The sequence below is a fragment of the Herpailurus yagouaroundi genome, unplaced genomic scaffold, assembly GCF_014898765.1.
Source record: "Herpailurus yagouaroundi ecotype Mexico unplaced genomic scaffold, PumYag 188, whole genome shotgun sequence".
NCBI classification, from domain to species: Eukaryota; Metazoa; Chordata; class Mammalia; order Carnivora; family Felidae; genus Herpailurus; species Herpailurus yagouaroundi.
The window spans coordinates 26,880,390-26,902,113 of record NW_024412419.1 but is presented as its reverse complement, the minus strand read 5'-3'; the positions used below and the strand labels follow the sequence as shown (position 1 = coordinate 26,902,113).

The following is a 21,724-nucleotide window of genomic DNA, read 5'->3' as shown; positions in this document are numbered from 1 at the left end:
CCCTGCTCATGCTCTGTCTCTCTCTCTCAAAAATAAACATTAAACACATGTAAAAAAAAAAACCGTATAGAATCTAGATACATGGCAAAAATGTATTGTGAGAATAAGCTTTGATTGATGCTTCTGAGTTTTTTTGCAAGAAACTGTCACTTTTTTCATATAGTCATGAGTAGGTCATCCTGCATCTTAATGCTTTTCTAGCATTGATAGGTTTAAAGAAATAAATCAGATTATTCCCAAGCAAAGCACTAATGTAAACAATAAGTTTGGAAGTTCATAGTTTATCTTCACATAGATTACTTGGAAGAGAGATTCAAACACTTAATACATCCACACAAGAAAGTGGAATGAAATTATTCACAGTCAGAAAGAAATTATTTTATTTTTTAGTTTATTTATTTTGAGAGAGACAGAGAGATTGTGAGTGCGGAAGGAGCAGAGAAAGAGGGAGAATCTCAAGCAGGCTCCACACCTCAGTATAGAGCCTGTGTGGGGCTCGAACTCATGAAATCGTAAGATCATGACCTGAACCAAAATCAAGAGCCGGACACAATCGACTGAGCCACCTAGGTGCCTCAGAAAGAAATTGTTTTTATAAAAGAGATTCTAGTTTGCTTAAAATGTGCTGAGAAAGGGTGCTTTGTTAACATTCATTTTCTTAAAAATACTCTTCTTTCAGAATATTCAAAGAATGACCATTGCAACTCATCTGAGCATGAATGTCAATGCCCTATGGGACTCTTTCCATGTCTTTTTCAGTTTGATGTGGTGAAGAAATGGCTAATAATCCAATTTTTCCATTAATTAAAGCACTGCTTTTAGGGGTGCCTGGGTGTCTCAGTCGGTTAAGCATCTGGCTCTTGATTTCAGCTCAGGTCATGATCTCATGGTTTGTGAGATCAAGCCATGTCAGGCTCCATGTTTGCCGCATGGAGCCTGCTTGGGATTCTCTGTCTCTCTCTTTGCCCCCCCCCCCCCAAAATAAACGTTAAAAAAAAGGTTTTAAAAAAAACATTGTTTATATAATTTATATAAGTGCACAGTGAATTTTCACAGACTGAACAGACATATGTAACAGGCGCTCAGATCAAGAGACATTACCAGATTCCTACTGTCCCCCTTGTGCTCTGTTCTGGTCACTCTCCTGCCCCTCTGGCAGGGTAACCACTGTCCTGACTTGTAACCCCAGAGGTCAGTGTGCATGCTTTTCTACTTTATACAAATATAATCACAGAGTATTCCTTTGGATCTTGTTTCTTCTGCTCCACATTATTGTGAAAGATTCATCCACAGAGTTGTAGAATATTCATGTTATTGCCACATAATATTCCATTACATGAATAGTTTATTTAACCATCATATCACTAATGGGCATCTATGCAGTTTCCACTTTGGGGCTGATACAAGCGTGCTATGGACATTCTAGATGAACTACCAGCATGTGTGGTTCACACACTCTAAGACATGTTCTTCAGGTGAACACGCACCAGTATTTCTGCTGATTATATACTTAAGAGTAGAATCGCTATGTCATGGAGCATGAAGACGTTTAGCTTTCCCAGTTCCTGCCAATCTCCTAAAAGGTTATTCCCCTCCACACTCTTACTAGAAATATTAGAGAGCTCTTGTTGCTTCACATCCTTGCAACACTCAACACAGTCTATTCTGAGTTTGAGCCATTCAGGTGGGTATGTAGTAGTATTTCATTATGGTTTTAATTTGCACTTCTCTGATGACTCATAAAGTTCGGCACCTTTTAACTATGTTAATGACCATTTAATGCTTCTTCATTAAGTCCTATTGAAGTCCTTTGTTTTTTCTATTGGGTTGTCAGAATTTTTCTTAATAATTTGTTAACTATTTATATTTCCTGAACACAAGTACTCTTTTTGTTGGAAGAGGACATTATTTATATTCTTGACAAACATTCGTGTAACACATACAACATGCTGGCAAGGCACCAATCTAAGGGCTTTACAAATATTAATGGTATCTTTTGATAAAGAGAAATGCTTAATATTAACATAGTCCAATTTATCGTTTTTGTTTTATGGTTACAGCTTCATTGTACTGTTTGTCCTAAGGTCACAAAGATGTTCCCCTGTGTTTTTTTCCTCTAAAAGTTTTACATTTTTGCTTTTCACTTTTATAAATTCAGTCTGGAATTGATTTTTGTATATACAGTATGACATAGGGGTTAAGACAGCTTTCTTAGATATGGATATAAATCATCTAATACCATTTATTGAAAAGCCTACTCGTTTCCATTGTGATGCAATGCCAACTTCGTCATAAATCAGATGAACCGTGTCCGTATGGATCTGTTTCTGGACTCTCTATTTGTTCTACTGGTTGTTTCGTATTTTCTTATGTCAAAATGTCTTAATTCAATGCTTCTCAAACTTCGAAGTGCGTAAGAATAGCGTAAAGAAATTGTTAAAACACAGACTCTCTGACCTCAACCCCAGAGATTCTGATTCAATAAGGGGTTGAGATGGAATCAGAGAAACTGCATTTCTAACAAGCTCCCAGGTGATGCCGATGCTGCCAGTCCAAGGACAGCCATATGGTAAGCAATAATCTGGATAATACAGTTTTATAACAGGGCTTGGTATCTGGCAATGTAAGTACGCCAGCTCAGTTCTCCATGTCTGCCTTAGTGAGTCTTAGCCCTTTACATTTCCACATGAATTTTAAAGTCAGCATGAATTCCACAAAACCAAAAAACAACAGCCACAGCTACTAAAACCACAAAAAATCAAAACTCAGGGATTGTGTTAGGGATCACATTCATTATACAGGTCCACTCGAGAAGACTTGAAATTTTCAAATGCTGAGTGCTCCATGATAGCAGATGCCCCATTGGGTTAAGTTTTCACTGATTTCTCTTAATAATGTTTTACAGATTTTAGTACAGAGGCCCCGTAAATCTTCTGATAGATTTATTTCTTGAAACTTCCTGTCTATGACATTATTGCAGGTGCTATCTTTTTTCCTCCTTTTAATGTTTTTTAAAATTGTGGTAAAATACATACAACATAAAACTTAGCACCTTAACCATTTTTATGTGTACAGTAAAGTACATTTAAACGGTGGTTCAGCTGATGTCCAGGACTCTTTTCATCTCGCAACGGAAACCCTGTACCAATAAACATCCCCAACTCTCTGCCCCTGGAAACCACCACTCTACTTTCTGTTTCTGTGAATCTGACTATTCAAAGTACTTCAGGTAAGTGGAATCGTACAATTGTATACGCTGTCTTTTTTAAGTCCATTTATTTTTACTTGGAGTCTACGAATTCAAGTAATTTGATGAAACATCACCCCATGGAAGTATGACATATGCTGGTTAAAAATACAGTATAAAACAAACAAACAAACAAAAAAGAACCTTAAGAAATTTGGTATGTTCAACTAGCAGACCTTTGAGAATCAGGACACTGCTGAAGAATGTTGTGTCATTTGCAACCAGACATTTGTATATGAAATGGAATACTCGCTACTTGTGCACTTCAGGGCAAGGGTCAGAAACCACCAAAATGTGAGTGATAACATTTGCATGGCTGTTTTAAGAAAAGTTCTCTCGTTTCTCAACTCTCATTGACCAAAATCTATGAAAGGCGATTCACTGATCCAGTAAGCTTTTCTAAGTGTATAATTTTCATGTACTCTTTACAATATTACTTATTAGTAATATGACTTATTAATACTTATATCATAAATTTGTAATATATACTCTAAATATTTACTATGACTATGAAAGTTGAAATCAACTCTAGTAATATCTTCTGCTTACAGTTACAGTGTTTTATAAAAGCGAGAGAATCAATCCACTTCAGCAAGTGCTGAAAAGCAGGTATTTTGAGAGCAAAAGGAAGGCTGTCCTGCATGCCTCAGCAGGAGCTTATCACTTTAAGATACACCACCTGGGCTGGTGCTCAGACTCACACTAAAAAAGGACCTGTAATAATCCAACACCTAACGAAACTCAGCTAACAGTGTGAAATGAAAAAGCCAATGAATACCACCCTAAATCACGCTAAAAAAGTAAATCTTATTATGATACGCTATGTATACAGGCATCATTTTACATAGCTGACAATCCCACTACGTGAAACACTGCCATCATTCCCAGAAAAGTAGCAAAGAAAATTTTGTAACACCCTCAAAGAAACTCTGGAGTGTTGTTTCTATTAAAAACAAATTTCCTTTTCATTCTTATCACTGCATGTTTCCAATAATCTTCTTCCAGAGGTCACTGGGGTCCTTTACATGACAGCCAGCTGGTCTGATCCTTTAAATGTGAAGGAAGGAGCTTTAGATAGCTGCTTTTCTGCACATAAATCAAAGCCTACTCAGCGTTCTCTTTGTGGGTCCATAATTGTCTGGCTACACTCAAGCCAAATCAAGATGGTGCCTACCCAGGTCAGGCTGACCTTACAAAAGCAAGGAACAAAGAAATACTATAAAAAGCAGAAGTATTCCCCCTTCCATAATGAACTATTCAAAACCGCATCCATTGTTAAATTCAGTATCAAATGACAGTAAGTTTAGAATTCTAAATTTAGTCTATAAATTATCCCCAGAAGGAGAACTACAGTCCAAATTCCCAGGCCTTACTCCAGAGGCCATTTAAAATCTGTCGCAAATCTGTTTTCCCCCAGGTCTCACCAAATCTTCCAATCCAGCTAACTGAACCCAGTACAATTCACCCTTCCCATCTCCTTGCCTTTGCTCTTGCTATCACTCCATCTAGACCCCAGCTGTCTTTCAAGGCCTGACTCAAATCTTCCCTTAGTGAACAAAGCCTTCTTTGCTCTGTCCTAAATACTTTTTTTTTTTGAGCAGTTAGGGGATTTGTTTTTCTGTGCTATCAATTTGTAGTTTAAACTGCCTGGTATTGTTAATTATGTTTTCATAAGTTTATCTGACCTGAGCTAGATTAAAAATTCCTTGGGGCGCCTGGGTGGCTCAGTTAGTTGAGCATCTGACCATGATCTCACATCGTGGGTTTGAGCCCTGCATCAGGCTCTGTGCTGACAGCTCACACAGCCTGGAGCCTGCTTCAGCTATGTCTCCCTCTCTCTCTGCTCCTACCCTGCTCACACTTGCGCGCACTCGCTCTCTCAAAAATAAATAAAACATTAAAAATTTAAAAAAAAAAATCCAGGAAGACAAGTCTTATGTTTATACCTTGATTTCTTCCATAATATCTAGGAGCATGCTTGGCAAATCCTGAGATTCCAAACCTCCTGTTACTACAATGCTCTCAAAGCTCTGTTCACTGCTCTGCAAATTTTCATATAGAAAGCAGACACCAGAGTGAGATCAAGCTGTTGGTCAGGTGGCTGCCTCAAAAAAATAAAGACCTTCTACATTCTGGAGATGCCAGTTCATCAGCTCTACCAGATTCACCTTCCACACTGTCATGAGAAAGAGACCTACTTAAAACACACAAACTATTTTAAAGCTGAATTTTTCATCCTTAAGCACCATGTTAATTCATCACATCAGAAAGCCTAAGAACTTTCTTTAGCTTCAATGATGGCCAAATGCATAAGCACGAAGACACGAGTTTGAACAAGACTCCTTAATATCAAATATATTACCAACCTAGCTATAAGTCCTATATATTTCTCCTTCTCTGGGGACTGTGAACCCTACTAAGGGTCTTTTCTTTCTTAAGTCTTTTTCTTCCATCTTCTATTAATGTTCCCCATCATCACTGATTCTGTTTCATACTAGCCTAATGAATGACAGTAACATTCACTTTATAAGTAAAATGTACACAGTGAAATCAGAACTGTTTATTCTTGAAAATGGTTTATCAGGGGCGCCTGGGTGGCTCAGTCAGCTGAGGTCTGACTTCAGCTCTGGTCATAATCTCATGGTTTGTGGGTTTGAGCCCTATGCCAAGCTCTCTGCTCTCAGCGCAGAGCCTGCTTCAGATCCTCTGTCCCCATCTCGGCTCATGCTCTCTCTCTCTCTCTCTCTCTCTCTCAAAAAAATAAACATTAAAAAAAATTTTATCAAGTAACATTTAAATGATCTTCCCATTGCACAAAATAATTTTTAAATATCATGTTTTTATTATTTGATACACACAGAAGATTATAAGTAGCTAAAGTTTAAGTTATAAAGTATAATAATATAAACACTTGTGAATCTGGGACTTTTTTTCAACTTTTCATTACATTTATAAAACCCACCCACATTGTTGCTTAGCTATAGTTAATTTATTTTCACTTCCCTGTTGTATAATATTTCACAACTGTCATATAAAATATTACAATTTGGGGGCGCTTGGCTGGCTCAGTCTGTAGAGCATGCAACTCTTGATCTCAGAGTTGTGAATTGAAGCCCCACATAGAGCTTACTTAAAATAAATAAATAAATAAATAAATAAGAAATAAGAATAAGAATAAAATACCACAATTTATTTATCCTTTCTATCAGCAAACATTTAGCTTGTTGCCAGTTTGTCTGCCATGATGACAAACATTACCATTATTAAACATTCGTACATGTATCTACTGATGGAGATGGAAGCACTTCTTAGGTATACGTCTAAGTCTGCAACTTCTGAAACACCTGTTACACACACCTTCCTGGTGTTTTATCACCTCTCTATGATGTGGATAAGCATGGGTTGCATTTTTTAAATTCTGGTTTTCAGTTTCAAATTACTTGTAAAAGTTGTATTTTCCCTCTCCAATCATAAAAGTCTAAGAATAGAAGTTGTTCGACTACCTTTGTGATTAGTACATGCTTTACTTCTTTCAACATCCCCATAGCCAGTCTATATTATGAATCAGAAAACCACAATTTTTCCTTTAGCCTGCTTCTTGTCTTTGTTGACTCTCAGTCATGGTGGCTTACTTTCTCTTCTCTGTTGATCTTTAACTGTGAGCTCATTGCTCAGTTTTAATTTGGGACTGTTGATGTTTTCCTCCAAAGAAACTGGTTTCTGCTGCCACGCAAGCCACACCATGAATTTAGGATTCCTTCAGACTTGTTTGAGGGTCTTGGCTTAGTAGAAAGTTCTGAAAGCACTACTAGGTCAGATAATTCCATTCCTCACAACTGCCACTGATCTCTGATCATGGGAGCCTCTGATCTCTGGCCCATGAGTCCCCCTTTTAATTTATATCTTTAGGTTTACTTCTTAATGCCTCCCTATTTCCTTCACTACTAAAGACAAGGTGGGGTAAGCCACAAGGTTGAAACCCAGTAAGAGACAGAGGCAGGTTTAAAGAAGTTTAACGGTGATTTGAACATGTCCCAGAGAGCTGGCTTATTATCTTCAACTCCAAATAGAAATGGTTAACTAGCCATGAGGCAGTGATGGGCTTACTCATTTTCTGTATAGTTTTGTGCCAGAGGTTTTTTCCTTTAAGTTTTCATTTTCAGATTTGTTTTCTTCAGAGAAGTTTCAAGGATAAGACATACAACGAATTCCTGTATACTCTTCAACTCTGTGATTGCCACACAATCAATAGTTTAATCTCCAGACCTGATATAGATTCTACTCGAATGGCATTTACAGACTTTAAAGAATTAAATTCTACTAATTAGCTATTTTTATATCCATTAACAGAGAAGTTGCTTGAAATCATGTATTAATACCTCATCGTATTTTAGAAGATGCCAATTCCTATGCTATTTTTATACACAAGTTTCCAGCCCAATGAATTGTTTGTTTTGTTTGTTTGTTGTTTCTGCTGACTCTTGATCATGAGGGGAGAAAAATTCAACTCAACAAATCAATGACCTGTGTTAGGTGCTAAGGGTCAAAAGTACCACAAGTGGAGCTCTAAACAGTATATTCCTCCACCTGAATTTGGAGTTTCTTTTTTAATGTTTATTTATTTATTTTTGAGAAAGCAGGTCAGTATGCTCAGGGGGGAGGGGCAGAGGGTGAGGAAGAGAGAGAATCCCAAGCAAGCTCTGCATTGTCAGTGCAGAGCCCAATGCGTGACTCCATCCCACAAACTGTGAGATCATGACCTGAGCCGAAATCAAGAGTTGGACACTTAACTGACTGAGCCCCCCAAGAGCAACCTAGAGTTTCTTTTGAACAGTAGTTTCCAAAAATATTTGAGGGAAATTACCCTGATTTTGCCTTATATAAAAAAAAAGTAAAATTGATACTAAATGTGAACACTGAGCAACCTCCCTTTGGGAATTTGTTCTCCTACATTCTTTCCACTTAACACATCAGGTAGGCTGAGTATTTCGTGTTGTAGTTCTGAAATTGACGACCTATCTACACTGAAGTCAAAATCTATCTTAATAAACTCATCAATCTTAAATATTATAGTTCTAAATAACACCTACACATTTTCCCTTATTGAAATATATGACAGGCACAACAAAATAAACCCATTATTTGGCATAGACTTTGCTGTTTTCACAAATGTATACACCTATGCAACAACCATGAAAATCAAGATATACAAATTTCCATCAGCTCAAAAAGCTCCCTGGAGCTAAAAAAGCTCCAATCTGTGACCTATTCTCTGTCATTATGATTTAGTTTTCTCTACTCTAGAATTCCAACTAAATGGAATCAGGCTTTTTAACTCAAAATCGTGTTTTTCAGATTCACTCACACTGTTGCATGTATCAGTATTCCATTTCTTTTCATTGCTCCGTATCAATTCTTTAGCTGGATGCACTCTAGTTTATCACTCACTTGTTGATGGACATTTGGGTTTTTCCAGCTTTAAGCTATTATGAATTAAACAGCTATGAACATCTGTAGATAACTCTTTGTGGGACATTTATTTTCATTTCTCATAAGTAAATACCTAGAGGTAGCACTGATGATTAACTCTATGAGAAAATGCCAAACTGTGTTCCACACTGGTTGTACCATTTTACATTACATTGTATCTACAATGGATAAGACTTCCAACTACCCCACACAGTATTAAGTCTTTTAAGTGGTATAAAGTGGTGTCTCGTGGTTTTAAAATGCATTTTCCCAATGACTACTGGTATTAAGCATCATTCACACTCTTGTTGGTCATTCATGTATCTTTGGTGGAAGATCTGGTTCAAACCTTCTCCATTTTTCATTGCTTTATCCTATTATTGAGTTAGAAGAGGTCTTTATTCTGAAAACAAGATTTTATGAGATACATGTACTGTGAATATTTGCTCAGTCTGAATCTTGTCTTTTCATTTTCTTAATGATGTCCTTCAAAGAGCAGATTTTAATTTTAATGAAGTTCAATATAACTTTCTATCCAATTCTATTATGGTTCATGCACTTAGCATCCTAGCTGAAAATTGCTCATTACCCCAATGTTACAACAATTTTACTTTAAGGAATTGAAGGAAATAGAGGTCAATGACTGACTTTTATATATATTTTTCCTTTGTGGTTTCTTTATTGATCCATAGACTGACTATGTTGCTTAATTATTTGGTTTCCAAATACTTGGGAATTTTTCTAGATATCTAACAGTTATTTAGAGAATATATTCCATATGATGTGCATTTTTTTATTGAGATTTTTTTACTGGCCCAGTATATGGTCTCGTTGAACATACCATGTGCACTTAAAAAAAAAAAAAAAAAAGGTATTCTGACTGCACTGTTCTATAAATATCAATTAGGTCCAGTTGGTTCATAGTATTGTCCAAATTAACTACGTATTTAGGCAGTGTTTTTGTCAAGCTGTTCTATTAACTGCTGAGAGAGGAATGTTAAAATAAGTATGATTGTGGTATTGTCTATTTCTCACTTTAATTTTGTCAACTTTTGCTTCAGACGTTATGTAGCTGTTATTATGCACATATACATTTATGATTATGTCTTCTTGGAAAATTCTCCCTTTATTATTATGAAATAGCTCTCTCTGTCTCTGGAAGTATTCTTTATAACAAAGCCCTTTTATTTTATATTAATTTAGCAAATCTAAATTGTATCTTTTTATACTTAATGTTTGCATAGGATAATATTTTCTATCCATTTTTTTCAACCTGAGCCTTTATATTTAAAATACAACTCTTAGGAAGAACATATAGTTATGTCTTGTTGGTTGTTGCTTTTTTTTTTTTTTTTTTTTTCATTCTCACAACCTCGGACTTTTATTTGGAGTATTTATCCATTAACATTTAATATAATTATAGATATGGTTGAATGTATTTGTTATCCTATTGTACTGCCATTCCTGCTTCTTTTTGGGTTATTCAAAAATACTTCAGATTGCCATTTTAACTTATCATTGGATTTTTAGCTAGATGCTTTTGCACTTTTTTATAATTTTTAAAAAAATTTTAAATAGGCTCCACACCCAACATGGGCCTTAAACTCATGACCCTGAGATCAAGAGTCGCATCTTGATCCAGCTCTACCAACTGGGCCAGCCAAGCCCCCCCCCAGATGCTTTTGCATTTTTAAGTGGTTGCTCTAGAATAGCAGTATCTTTACTTGTCCACAATGTATTTAGAATTAATAGTGTAATCCTTCACATAAAATGTAGAAAACTTATAATCATCTAGGTCTGTTTATCCACCTTTGCATGCTTTCTACACAGTTCAGAAAATACCAACAGAGAATTTCATAATTTGTTTTAAATAGAAATATATATATATTAAAGGTATTGTAAGGAAAATGATGCTCTTTTATATTTATCTAGATGTTTTATCATTTCAGATGTTCTTTAATTCTCACTGAACATTGAAGCTTCTGTATGAATTTTTTTTCACTTCATCCTAAAGAATTTCCTTTAGTATTTTTTTATAGTACAGGCCTGCTGACAACGAATTCTTAGGTTTCTTTTATCTAAAAAAGTCTTCAGGGGCACCTGGGTGGCTCAGTCGGTTAAGCGTCCGACTTCAGCTCAGGTCATGATCTCACAGCTCATGAGTTTGAGCCCCGCTTCAGGCTCTGTGCTGGCAGCTCGGATCCTGGAGCCTGGAGCCTGGAGCCTGCTTTGGATTCTGTGTCTCCTTCTTTCTCTGCCCTTCTCCCGCTGATGCTCTGACTCTCTCTCAAAAATAAACAAACATTTAAGAAATTGAAAAAAATAAAAAATAAAAAATAAAAAGGTCTTCATTTGGCCATAATTCTTTAAAGATATTTTTACTAAATACAGAATTCTGGGTTGATACATTTTTCACTAGAGCACTTTAAAAATGTTGCTCCATGGTCTTCTGCCCTCTATAGTTCCTGAGAAGAAGTTAGAGATCTTTGCAATCTTTGTTTTCCCTTACTTATTGTGTCATTCTTCTCTATTTCTTATCCAGACATTCTCTTTATGTTCCATCTTAGCAGACTATGACATACATAGGCTTTATTTACTTTGTTTTACCTGCTTAGGTCTCACTGTGCTTCTCGAATTCATAAATATACGATGTTCATACATTTAGGAAAGTTTTAGCCGGTATTTCTTCAAAATTTTCTGCCCTATTTTCTCTCTTCTTCTGGCTCCAATTACATGTATGTTGAACCTTCCGATACTGTCCCACATATCCAAGAAGCCTTATTCATTATTTTTATCTTTTTTGTCTCTGGGTTGTTCACACAGGATAGCTTCTATTGATTTATCTTCAAGTTCTCTAAACCTTTCTTGTATCATCTCCATTCAATTGTAAATCTCATCCACATAATTTTTATTTTACATAAATACATAAATTTTATTTTACATAAATTCAATTTTAAGATTACCCTGTGGTTGTTTATACTTTCTGCTTTTCTCTACAAATTCCTCTTTGTGACTATTACAAACGTTTTTCCTTTATTGTACTGAGTGTAATTAAAGGATCTTTCTCATTTGATTTCTTTCGAGAGAGAGAGAGAGAAGTGTGCTCAAGTTGAGGAGAGGGGTAGCGGGGGCAAGGGGAGGGGAGAGAGAGAGAGAGAGAGAGAAAATGCTAAGCAGGCTTCCTGCTGAACATGGAGCCCAACATGGGGCTCGATCCCACGACACTGGGATCACAACCTGAACCAAAATCAAGAGTCAGATGCTCAACTGACTGAGACACCCAGGTGCTGGAAAGGATCTTTCTTTAATCCTTGTCTGCTAATTCCAACATCTAGGTCATGTTGGAGTTAGTCTCCATCGACTATCTTGTCTCTTATGAATTGCTTATGGTCTCTTTATTCTTCATGTGCTGAACAATTCTGGATGATATCCTAAATATTGTGAATGTTACACTGTAGAGAGTGATGTTTCTTGTGTTGTTCCAAAGTGTTGGCTTTTTATATTTTAACACATAACACATAAAACTTTTTGGAGTAGCTAGGTGGTTCAGTCGGTTAAGCATCCGGCTTCGGCTCAGGTCATGATCTCTCGGTTTGTGAGTTCGAGCCCCGCATCGGGCTCTGTGCTGACAGCTCAGAGCCTGGAGCCTGCTTCAGATTCTGTGTCTCCCTGTCTCTTGGCCCCTCCCCTGCTCATGCTCTATCTCCCTCTGTCTCTCAATAATAAACGTTAAAAAAAATTTTTTTTTAACACATAAAAGTCTTGTGTTTAGCACATAACTTTTGACTAAGCCTATAGACAGTCTCTTGTGTGGCTGCTCAGAATCTCCTCTGAGTTCCTCTGTCCTTAGCTAAGCTGCTTAGAGTATTCCCTACACATGTGTAGCTCAAGAATAAGCCAGACTTAGACAACATTTATATCAAGAATGTAAGAATCTTCATCGTGACTCTCTCCTTTATGAAATGTTCCCCCTCACAGTCCAGCAGCCATGGTAGCCCCAATCTCTGTCCTTAGAAAGACTGCTGGATTGCTATCAGAGTTTTAACTGCCTTGCACTTAGGACACTGAGATTTAGCCATAAGATAGAAACAAGAAAAAACACACAATGTCATTCCCTTCTTCCAAGCAAAACAGTCATCTCCAGAATCTTCCTGCCTTCAGTCATTCCCAAGCTCATCAGATAGCTGTTTTTTTTTTATTTCTTGCATTGTGTCCAATTTGTCTTTTTTATCTGAAGGATGGCTCCAAACAGCTTACTTGCCTATCACAGAAGCAGAAGTCCTCCTAATAAATTTTAGAATCAACTTGCTGATTTCTGGAAAGAGAAAAAGCCTACTAGGAATTTATTTCTATTAATTTATAACTCAATTTTGAGAAACCTGTCAATTCAAACATATTGAGTCTTCCAATCCATGAATATTGTAATCTTTCCATTTATTTAGATCTTCTTTTTCTCAGCATTATGTCATTTTTAGCATACAAGTCATATTTCAGTTAAATTTATCACAAAACAGTTTATTTTTGATATTTTATGCTATCATAAGTAGTTTTAAAATGTCTTTCCCAATTATTCACTGCTAGAATTTATTCACTGATTTTTTTCTTTTTATTGACCTTGTATTCTGAGACCTTGCCTATTACTTCCAGTAGCTTTCATGTCAATTCTTTAGGGTTTCCTATGAATATAATTGTGTCATCTATGCATAATGACAGTTTTATATCTTCCTTTCCAATTCATACACCTTTTGCATCTTCTTCAGGTCTTATTGCACTAGTTGGGATTTCCAGTTCAATGGAGATCTTAAGGAGGAAAGTTTGTTTTTTGTCAATAATGATTTTAATTAGAGCAGCACCTGGGTGGCTCAGTCAATTGGGCATCCATCTCTTGATTTTGGCTCAGGTCATGATCCCAGGGTTGTGGGATCAATCCCTGCATCAAGCTCCACACTGAGCGTGGAGCCTCCTTGAGATTCTCTCTCCTTCTCTCTCTCTCTCTCTCTCTCTCTCTCTCTCTCTCTCTCTCTCTCTCTCCCCATCCCCCCTGCCCCTCTCTTCCACTCACATGCTCTCTCTCTAAAATAGAAAATAATAATATTAATGAGATTCTTCATTGATGCCCTTTACCAGGTTGAAATTCCCTTCAATTTCTAGTTTATTAAAAGCTTTTATAATATAATATAATATAATATAATATAATATAATATAATATATACACATACACTTTATAATATAAAGTATGTATTGTGTAATATAAAATAAAGTGTGTTGAATTTTTTTCAAATGCTTTTCTGCTATCAAGATAATCATTTGGCTTCTCTCTTTTACTCTACTAGTAAGATGACTTGCATTGATTTCTTCATATTAAACCAATTTTGCACTCTTGAGATAAACACAATTTGGTCATGACTTATCCTTTTTTGCACTGCTGCTTCATATATTTTGTCCAGTTTTGTAGCTGCTTACAGTAAAAGTTCAAGGTCAGCACCAGTTATTCCAATGTGGCTAGACGTAAACCCACAAATAAGTATTAACCTTAAGCCATGGCTAACGGTGATGAAAGAAGTCTAGCAGTTACCAGAGTAGATAGATGGTGGTTAGAAAAGTGCCTTAATCTATTGAAATCCTAGCAGTCCTTCTGTCTATTCCTGAAATAGGACATATACAAGTAACTCAGTTCAACTCCAGTCAAAAAACACTTATGAATCCTCTGTTTAATAACAGTTAACCTACAAACTGATACAAAAAAATAAAGCAGGCCTATCTCTTACTTCTTTAAGAGCATTTATAACCCAGAGAGCACCACAATATTCATCATCAATAAATACCTATTAAAATGTACAAGTAACATTTTGAGAGACAAGTATTCAAACCAGAAAAAAAAAAATCCTGAGCTATAACTGCTTAATATAGAATGTGCAATCTTGTAATGCTAACACAAACTGTCAGGGGTGTCACGGCTATCTCGGAAAGTTGTGTTGCCTATCTTTAAAAATTGAGAAATGCGCATGCCCTAAAAGAAAAACAGGCAATCACGTAAAAGTGTTTGCAAACCATTCTATGTTCACAGATAAGTATTTATTAAACAGCTTTAAAATTTATAGCAGAAAGAGAAAATATATACAATATAATGTGTAAGTTCCAAAAGTCTTTTCTTTTTTTCATTTACGGAGACCTTGGGGCTTCGGCAGACAGTCAGAAGGCAGGCTGCCAGTATCAATTCACACTTAAGCAAAACTTTTGCCAATGAAAACTGAAACACCTGTATGAATTAACTAAATTGTTCCCATTTTCAACAATGAAAGGAAATTAAAAGCATTACTGAATGTCACTGACTTGGCCCATCTGAAAGGAAATAACGTAGATAACAGCTAATTTTAAATTATCAAGCCGATACAACATAAATGGCTCTCTAAAACAATATGGGTTATTTTCACTATGAGTCATTCAGTTTTCCCGAAATGTGTGGATCGAATATCTCAGGAACAGCACCACATTATGACAACCTTAAAAAAATAAAATATTTCTTTCAGGATAAGCTTCTGACATTGCTGAATTAAAACATTCTCCCAACATTATCTCACGTGTATTTCTACATGCTGCACCAACAGGAAATCACTAATAAAAATGTCTCCAAAAAAGAGATTTCTCTTTTACCCTTTTACCCTTGTAATTAACATCTTGTGGGAAGGTACTTTTTTTTGTTGTTTTAATTTTTTTTTTACTGTTTATTTTTGAGAAAGAGAGACAGAACGTGAGTGAGGGAGGGTCAGAGAGAGAGGGACACACAGAATCCAAAGCAGGCTCCAGGCTCTGAGCAGTCAGCACAGAACCCAACACAGGGCTCGAACTCACACACTGTGAGATCATGACCTGAGCCGAAGTGGGACGCTTAACCTACTGAGCCACCCAGGTGCTCCTATTCAATAAATATTTAACAAATCTCTGGTAACTATGGTCCCCATCCCTTCAAGGGCTTACAATCCACTGGTAGGAATATTAAGACTTAAACTACTCTTGACCTTCTGTTAACAAAAAGACACTTCTTAGTCTCAATAGCTTACACCCCTAGTTCCAGGCCACCACGCTGCTGCCAGAGAAGGGAAATGGATGCCCAGCAAGAAAGAGTATGCTGTTTCCTCCCTCCTCCTTCTCTCCCACATCTACAGCCAATTTCAAGCAGGTCTTATCCACTTAGGAATTCTTATTCCTGGAAAACAAATGCTCTCCTAAAACCAGTGATCAGATGATCCAGCTCATCCCCGAAAGCTATGGGCGCACCAGCTCTACCTACTCAAAGGTACTGTCAGGACATTCTCCATTTTGATCCTCAAAACAAGTTTTCAGTGCTGAGAACGAGGCACATCCCCTACTTCCCTCATCACACAGAAGAAGATGAAAGAAGTGGTTATCCTTCCCATCAAGTACCATCATGCAGCACTACCTAAAATCATCAAAGTAATGGACACAAATAAATCCTGTCCAGGGTTCGAGTCTATTTCATTCATTCTCTTCTTCCGCATCCATTTACTGAGCAACAATTACAAGTGAAGCTTGGAAGCACTGCACTGGACCTTGTAGAAGACCCAGAGAAGAACAAAGCCCAGTCCCTGAAATGGAGAGTTTATAGTCCTGTGGGAGGGAAAATATACATGAATATATATGAATACATGAAGAATTATAAGCCCAAATATGATCTGTGTTAAATAAAGGCACAGAGGGGTGCCTGGGTGACTGGGTCAGTTAAGTATATGACTTTTGATTTTGGCTCAGATCATGATCCCATGGTTCGTGGGTTTGAGCCCTGAGTTGGGCTCTGCCCTGACAGTGCAGAGCCTGCTTGGGATTCTCTTTCTCCCTGTCTCTCTGCCCTTCCCCTGCTCTCACTCTCTCAAAAGGAAGGAAGGAAGGAAGGAAGGAAGGAAGGAAGGAAGGAAGGAAGGAAGGAAGGAAGGAAGGAAGGAAGGAAGGAAGGAAGGAAGGAAGGGAAGGAAGGAAGGGCACCTGGGTGGCTCAGTCAGTTAAGTACCTGACTCCTGGTTTCGGTTCAGGTCATGATCTCACAGTTCATGGGTTCAAGCCCCACATCGGGCTCTGTGCTGACAGTGCAGAGCCTGCTTGGGATTCTCTCTCTCTCCTTCTCTCTCTGTCCCTCTCCCGTTCTCTCTTTCTCAAAATAATTAAACTTAAAAAAAAAAGAAAAGAAAAGAAAGAAAAAAGCACAGACAGAAGTTCAAAAGTTCAGAAGTGAGGTAGCACCTCAAAGTGTTCCCTTTTCCTCCAATATTCTTTTGGAGTAATATAGAATAATACAGATAAAGGATGTTTATATACAGGATATATCATTATACAAGATATAAATTTCAATGAAATTCTTCATTAAAACCAGGGGCCACTTCCAACTCATCTTATTATCTGCCTCAGTATCTTGCACAAGGAAGGGATGTCAGGAAGTACTAATAAATACAAGGATGAGTTGACAAGGGCTCATCTGGATTTTTCCAGTATATTCTGTATGCTTCCTTTGGGATAAACAAAAGAAGGGGGTGGTGCAGATCACAAAGCATCCTTGGGGCTCCTAAAAGCCCTCCTTACAGGTAAGTTCCTCACCCTACTTCTTAAGAAATAAAGATTCACTTGGAATTTAAAAACTCATCTCCTTAGAAGAGTCAGACCTGGCACTTTGCATCACTGTAATCAAACAGCTTTCCTCCAAAGAGATCAGTCCTCAGGTCAGCTCTGACTTGGAAGAGTTAGAGGAGGAAAGAGAGCAAAAACATTATGTATTGTGAAGCCCTGGGGGAAAAGTATAAAATTCGAATTTATGACCTCGTTGCAAGTTAGGAGAGATGAGTTACCTACCCCAGAGGTTACCAGAGTTAATTACGTCAGAAGTACTTCACAGTAGAGAGGAACAAGAATGGGTGGGGGAGGAGGGCGGGAAGAATCAGAAAAGAAACAGGAAAAAAAAAGGGGGGGAAAGTTTTTTAAAAAGGAAGAAATTTATCTGCACCAAAGGGAAATGCTGGAAAAAAAAAAAATTAACTGCTTGAATATAAATAGAGTATTTTAGTGGGTTTTTTAGGATAACTATGGGTGACACATATACCTTAATCTGCTAAGACCAGTCCCCCAAAAGATGTTATTACTGATCCCCTCCCCATAAAAGGCCAACAGGAACACTTCCTAGCACATGTTACATCCTGTTTACCCCAGTCATCAGAAGAAACCCAAGCATCCCAGTCATCATGTATCATCTAGACACTTGTCCCCACCAGCTCTGTACTTCCCTACAGTAATGCAAACTGACCACCACATTCCAGACCCTCCACACCTTTCCCTGGGCCTCACTGCACGTGGACCTGTGTTTAGCGTCACCTTCCCACTGAGATCCTCCCCACCACCTTTTCTGAAACAGCCATCCCCATGCCATTCATGTTCCTTTACCCTGCTCTATAGGTCTCCAGAGCACATCTGTTAAATATATTATTTCTCTCTTTGTATATTATATATTTCCCCCACAAGAATGTAAATAGATGTAAACTCCAAGAGGGAAAGACTTTGTTGACACTGTATCCCCAGTGACCAGCACAATGCCTGACATAGATTCAGTATTCAACAGAGATTAGCTAAATAAATAGGAAACACAGAATCATTTTTAAATAAATCTTTTAAAAAAGTGTTTAACACTTTACTTGTCAAATTCCTTATAGCATATGTGGTGAATAAACAGGGACATTTCCACATAGTTACCTACACATAGATACACTATCATCATAAACACCAAAGACTTCTCAGAATGCTTAAGTGAGAAGAGAAAGCAGGCCCCCAGAGGCCTCAAAGGATGTACATCCCATCAGTTCCAAGACCTTATGCAGGAAACAGTAACTTGCAAAATGTACATGACAATACAAAGTAAGCTAGCTTTCTACCAGATAAAAGTACTTCATTTTTGCCTTATCTGAAAAATAACAAAGAAAAAAACATCAGAATTCTCACTTGATTCTAACTAGGATAATAAAAATGCCTTTGAAAAAATTATCTTAAGTAATTTGTGCTCATCAAAGACATGCGTTATCTTTTTATCCATAAAGCTAAGAAGACACCAAGTGACCCTTTGGTCTGCGACTTTTCTGTTCTTGAAAATCCTTCTTTGATCTCAAAACCTCAAACATCTCTATTACTGGATCTTTTCTTTTCACTGACATTCTTCTCTGACTGTGGTCTTTATCTATCAGCTTTATTTTCTTATACCCATTCCCTCCTTAATTCCCCGTAATGAGAGAGACTACATGATATTCCACAGGACCCGTCCAGGAGATAAGCAATGCACTAATTCTCAGTGCCCACGGCCTCTCACTGCTCTACGGTGTGGAAGGCTGACCAGCACCTCGTGCCCTGGACACTGCCTCCCTCCTTGTCGTCTATAACCTACACCCTCCTGGCTCTGCTCCTCACTGCCTGATGTCCTCTTGCTCATCCCATCCATGCAGGCGTCACCCTCAGTTTTAGACAAAAGAGTTGCATACTATAGTAGCTTTGGGGTGAGGATTCAAACTCTTGTTCTGTCACTTCATTTATTCATTCAACATTTATTGAGCACCTATTAGGCACTGAGATCAAACAATGAACAAGACATATTTGGTCACTGCCCTCAAATCCAAGCAAGTACAAAGGAAAATGCTTGTGTTTAAATCAACAGCAAGATAGATGTGGTTTGGAAATTAAAATGATGAGGTTTTATCCCCTTAACTTCCTTAAGTGGCAGTGTTTCAACAGGAGCAATCTGAGGCAAGAATACATCAGAAGCCCTAAAACATACAAGGAAAAAAATTAAACGGAAAGGACGACATTACTCACTGATGTAAATGCCAGCAGCTCCTCTTCAGTTAACTTATGCACTGGGTTATTCTTTTGGAAATTTGTGCTTTAAATTAAAAAAAAAAAAAAAAGCAAATTAATTCTAAAATGCATGTTGTAACTAATGACGCCGAATTTTTAAAAAGGCAACGTAAAGTGTATATATTTCAAAGCACATATTGTAATATTGTATCATGTACAAATATAGATATGAGTGTGCCAAAGATAAGTATGACAGTAAATAATGTAATAAGCAAGTATGTAGTAAAATGCTAACAAATAAAATGTGGCTGGTGTACTAAATGTCAACATAACTTATTTTACTGGGGGAAAGCAATCTAATCTGTGCCAGGTCACAAAGAAAATGAAAAGAATTAACGTGGCACCAGCTCCTATTTATCAAACTCAGGCCAGAAAAAGTAAAATATTACTGTAACCATTAGGCAAAAATTAGAGAAAGGCTGTCAAAGAGACAGAACAATGGGAATATTTAGATCCTGCTGATCCAAGTACAATTTGACAGGATGATTTTGTTAAACAATTTAGCACTATCTTGTAAAGCAAACTTTCATATATCCTTAACTCAATAATTCCATCCTAGGTATAGAGCCCAGAGAAATTCCTGAATAGGTGTACCAGAACCATACACACAAATATCCGTAGTAAAATTGTGTAAGATAGGAAAAAATCTGGAAACAATCCAAACGTCCAAAAGGAGACTGATAAACAGAGAAATATTCACCCCAAGGGATGCTGTAATGCGAAGTAAATTGTAGTTACATATAAAACATGAACGAATCATAAAATCAGAATATTGAGAGAAAAAAACAATCACAGAAGACTACATATAGTAAGATATCATTTTCATAAAGCTCAGAAACCAACAACATGAAACAATCGACTTAGAAGTATAAAAACAGGTGAGGCGTCTGGGTGGCTCAGTCGGTTGAGCGTCTGACTTCAGCTCAGGTCATGATTTCGCGGTCCGTGAGTTCGAGCCCCACGTCGGGCTCTGTGCTGACAGCTCAGAACCTGGAGCCTGTTTCAGATTCTGTGTCTCCCTCTATCTCTCTGCCCCTCCCCCGCTCATGCTCTGTCTCTCTCTCTGTCAAAAATAAATAAACGTTAAAAAAAATTAAAAAAAAAAAAGAAGTATAAAAACATGTGAATAAATATATTTTTTGAAAAGGCAAGAGGGGCGCCTGGGTGGCTCAGTCAGTTAAGCGTCTGACTTCAGCTAAGGTCATGATCTCACAGTTCGTGAGTTTGAGCCCGCATCAGGCTCTGTGCTGACAGCTCAGAACCCAAAGCCTGCTTCAGATTCTATGTCTCCCTCTCTCTCTGCCCCTCTCCCACTCGTGCTCTGTCTCTCTCTGTCTCTCAGAAATGCATAAACGTTTACAAAAAAAAATTTTTTTTAAGAAAATGACAAATGCAAAATTAAGGACAGTGGTTACCTTTTTTAAAAATTCAAGTATAATTAATATACAGTGTTATAGAAGTTTCAGGTATACAATATAACAATTCAACAATTCTACATATTTCTCAATGCCCACAAAGATAAATCTACTCTCAGGGTGCCTGGGTAAGCACCCAACTCTTGATTTCAGCTCAGGTCATAATCTCACAGTTGTGGGATCGAGCCCCACACTGGGGCTCTGTGCTGGCCATGGAGCCTGCTTGGGAATCTCCCCATTCCTCTCCACCCCTCCCCTGTTCACGTGCACTCTCTCTCAAAAAAACAAAACCTCTAAAAGAAGATTAGTTTACTCTTAACCCCCTTTATCTATTTCACCTATCTCCCCATCCCACCTGCCCTGTGGCAAGCACCAGCTTGTTCTCTGTATTTAAGAGTCTGGTTTTTCATTTGTCTCTTTTTTCCTAGCTCCACTGCTTCACCAATCAACCATCTATAAAGAATTCACCTTCTCTGTGTTTCCTTTCTAACCAACCCAGCCCACTGCAATGTCCAAGTCACCTTTCCATAGAGGTAATGACCATGGGGATCAGACAGAGATCAAGCGGTATAACGAAATCGCTGTTTACAACCCCCAAGGGAATTCAGTTCATGTAGATGTCCTGACTCATTTATAAACCACATCAGGTGCTCCAAGATTCAAAACATAACCAAGTAGTTTCTACCAAACAGGG

General features: G+C 37.5%; 1 protein-coding gene across 1 annotated transcript in view; it reads right to left on the bottom strand.

The window, feature by feature from the left end:
- Positions 1-21,724, bottom strand: part of TTC27 (tetratricopeptide repeat domain 27) — a 176,772-nt gene that overhangs the window by 114,883 nt on the left and 40,165 nt on the right. Inside the window, exon 9 of the mRNA XM_040496473.1 lies at positions 19,574-19,640. Coding sequence (XP_040352407.1) covers positions 19,574-19,640 — 67 coding nt within the window. The remainder of the gene's footprint in view (positions 1-19,573; positions 19,641-21,724) is intronic.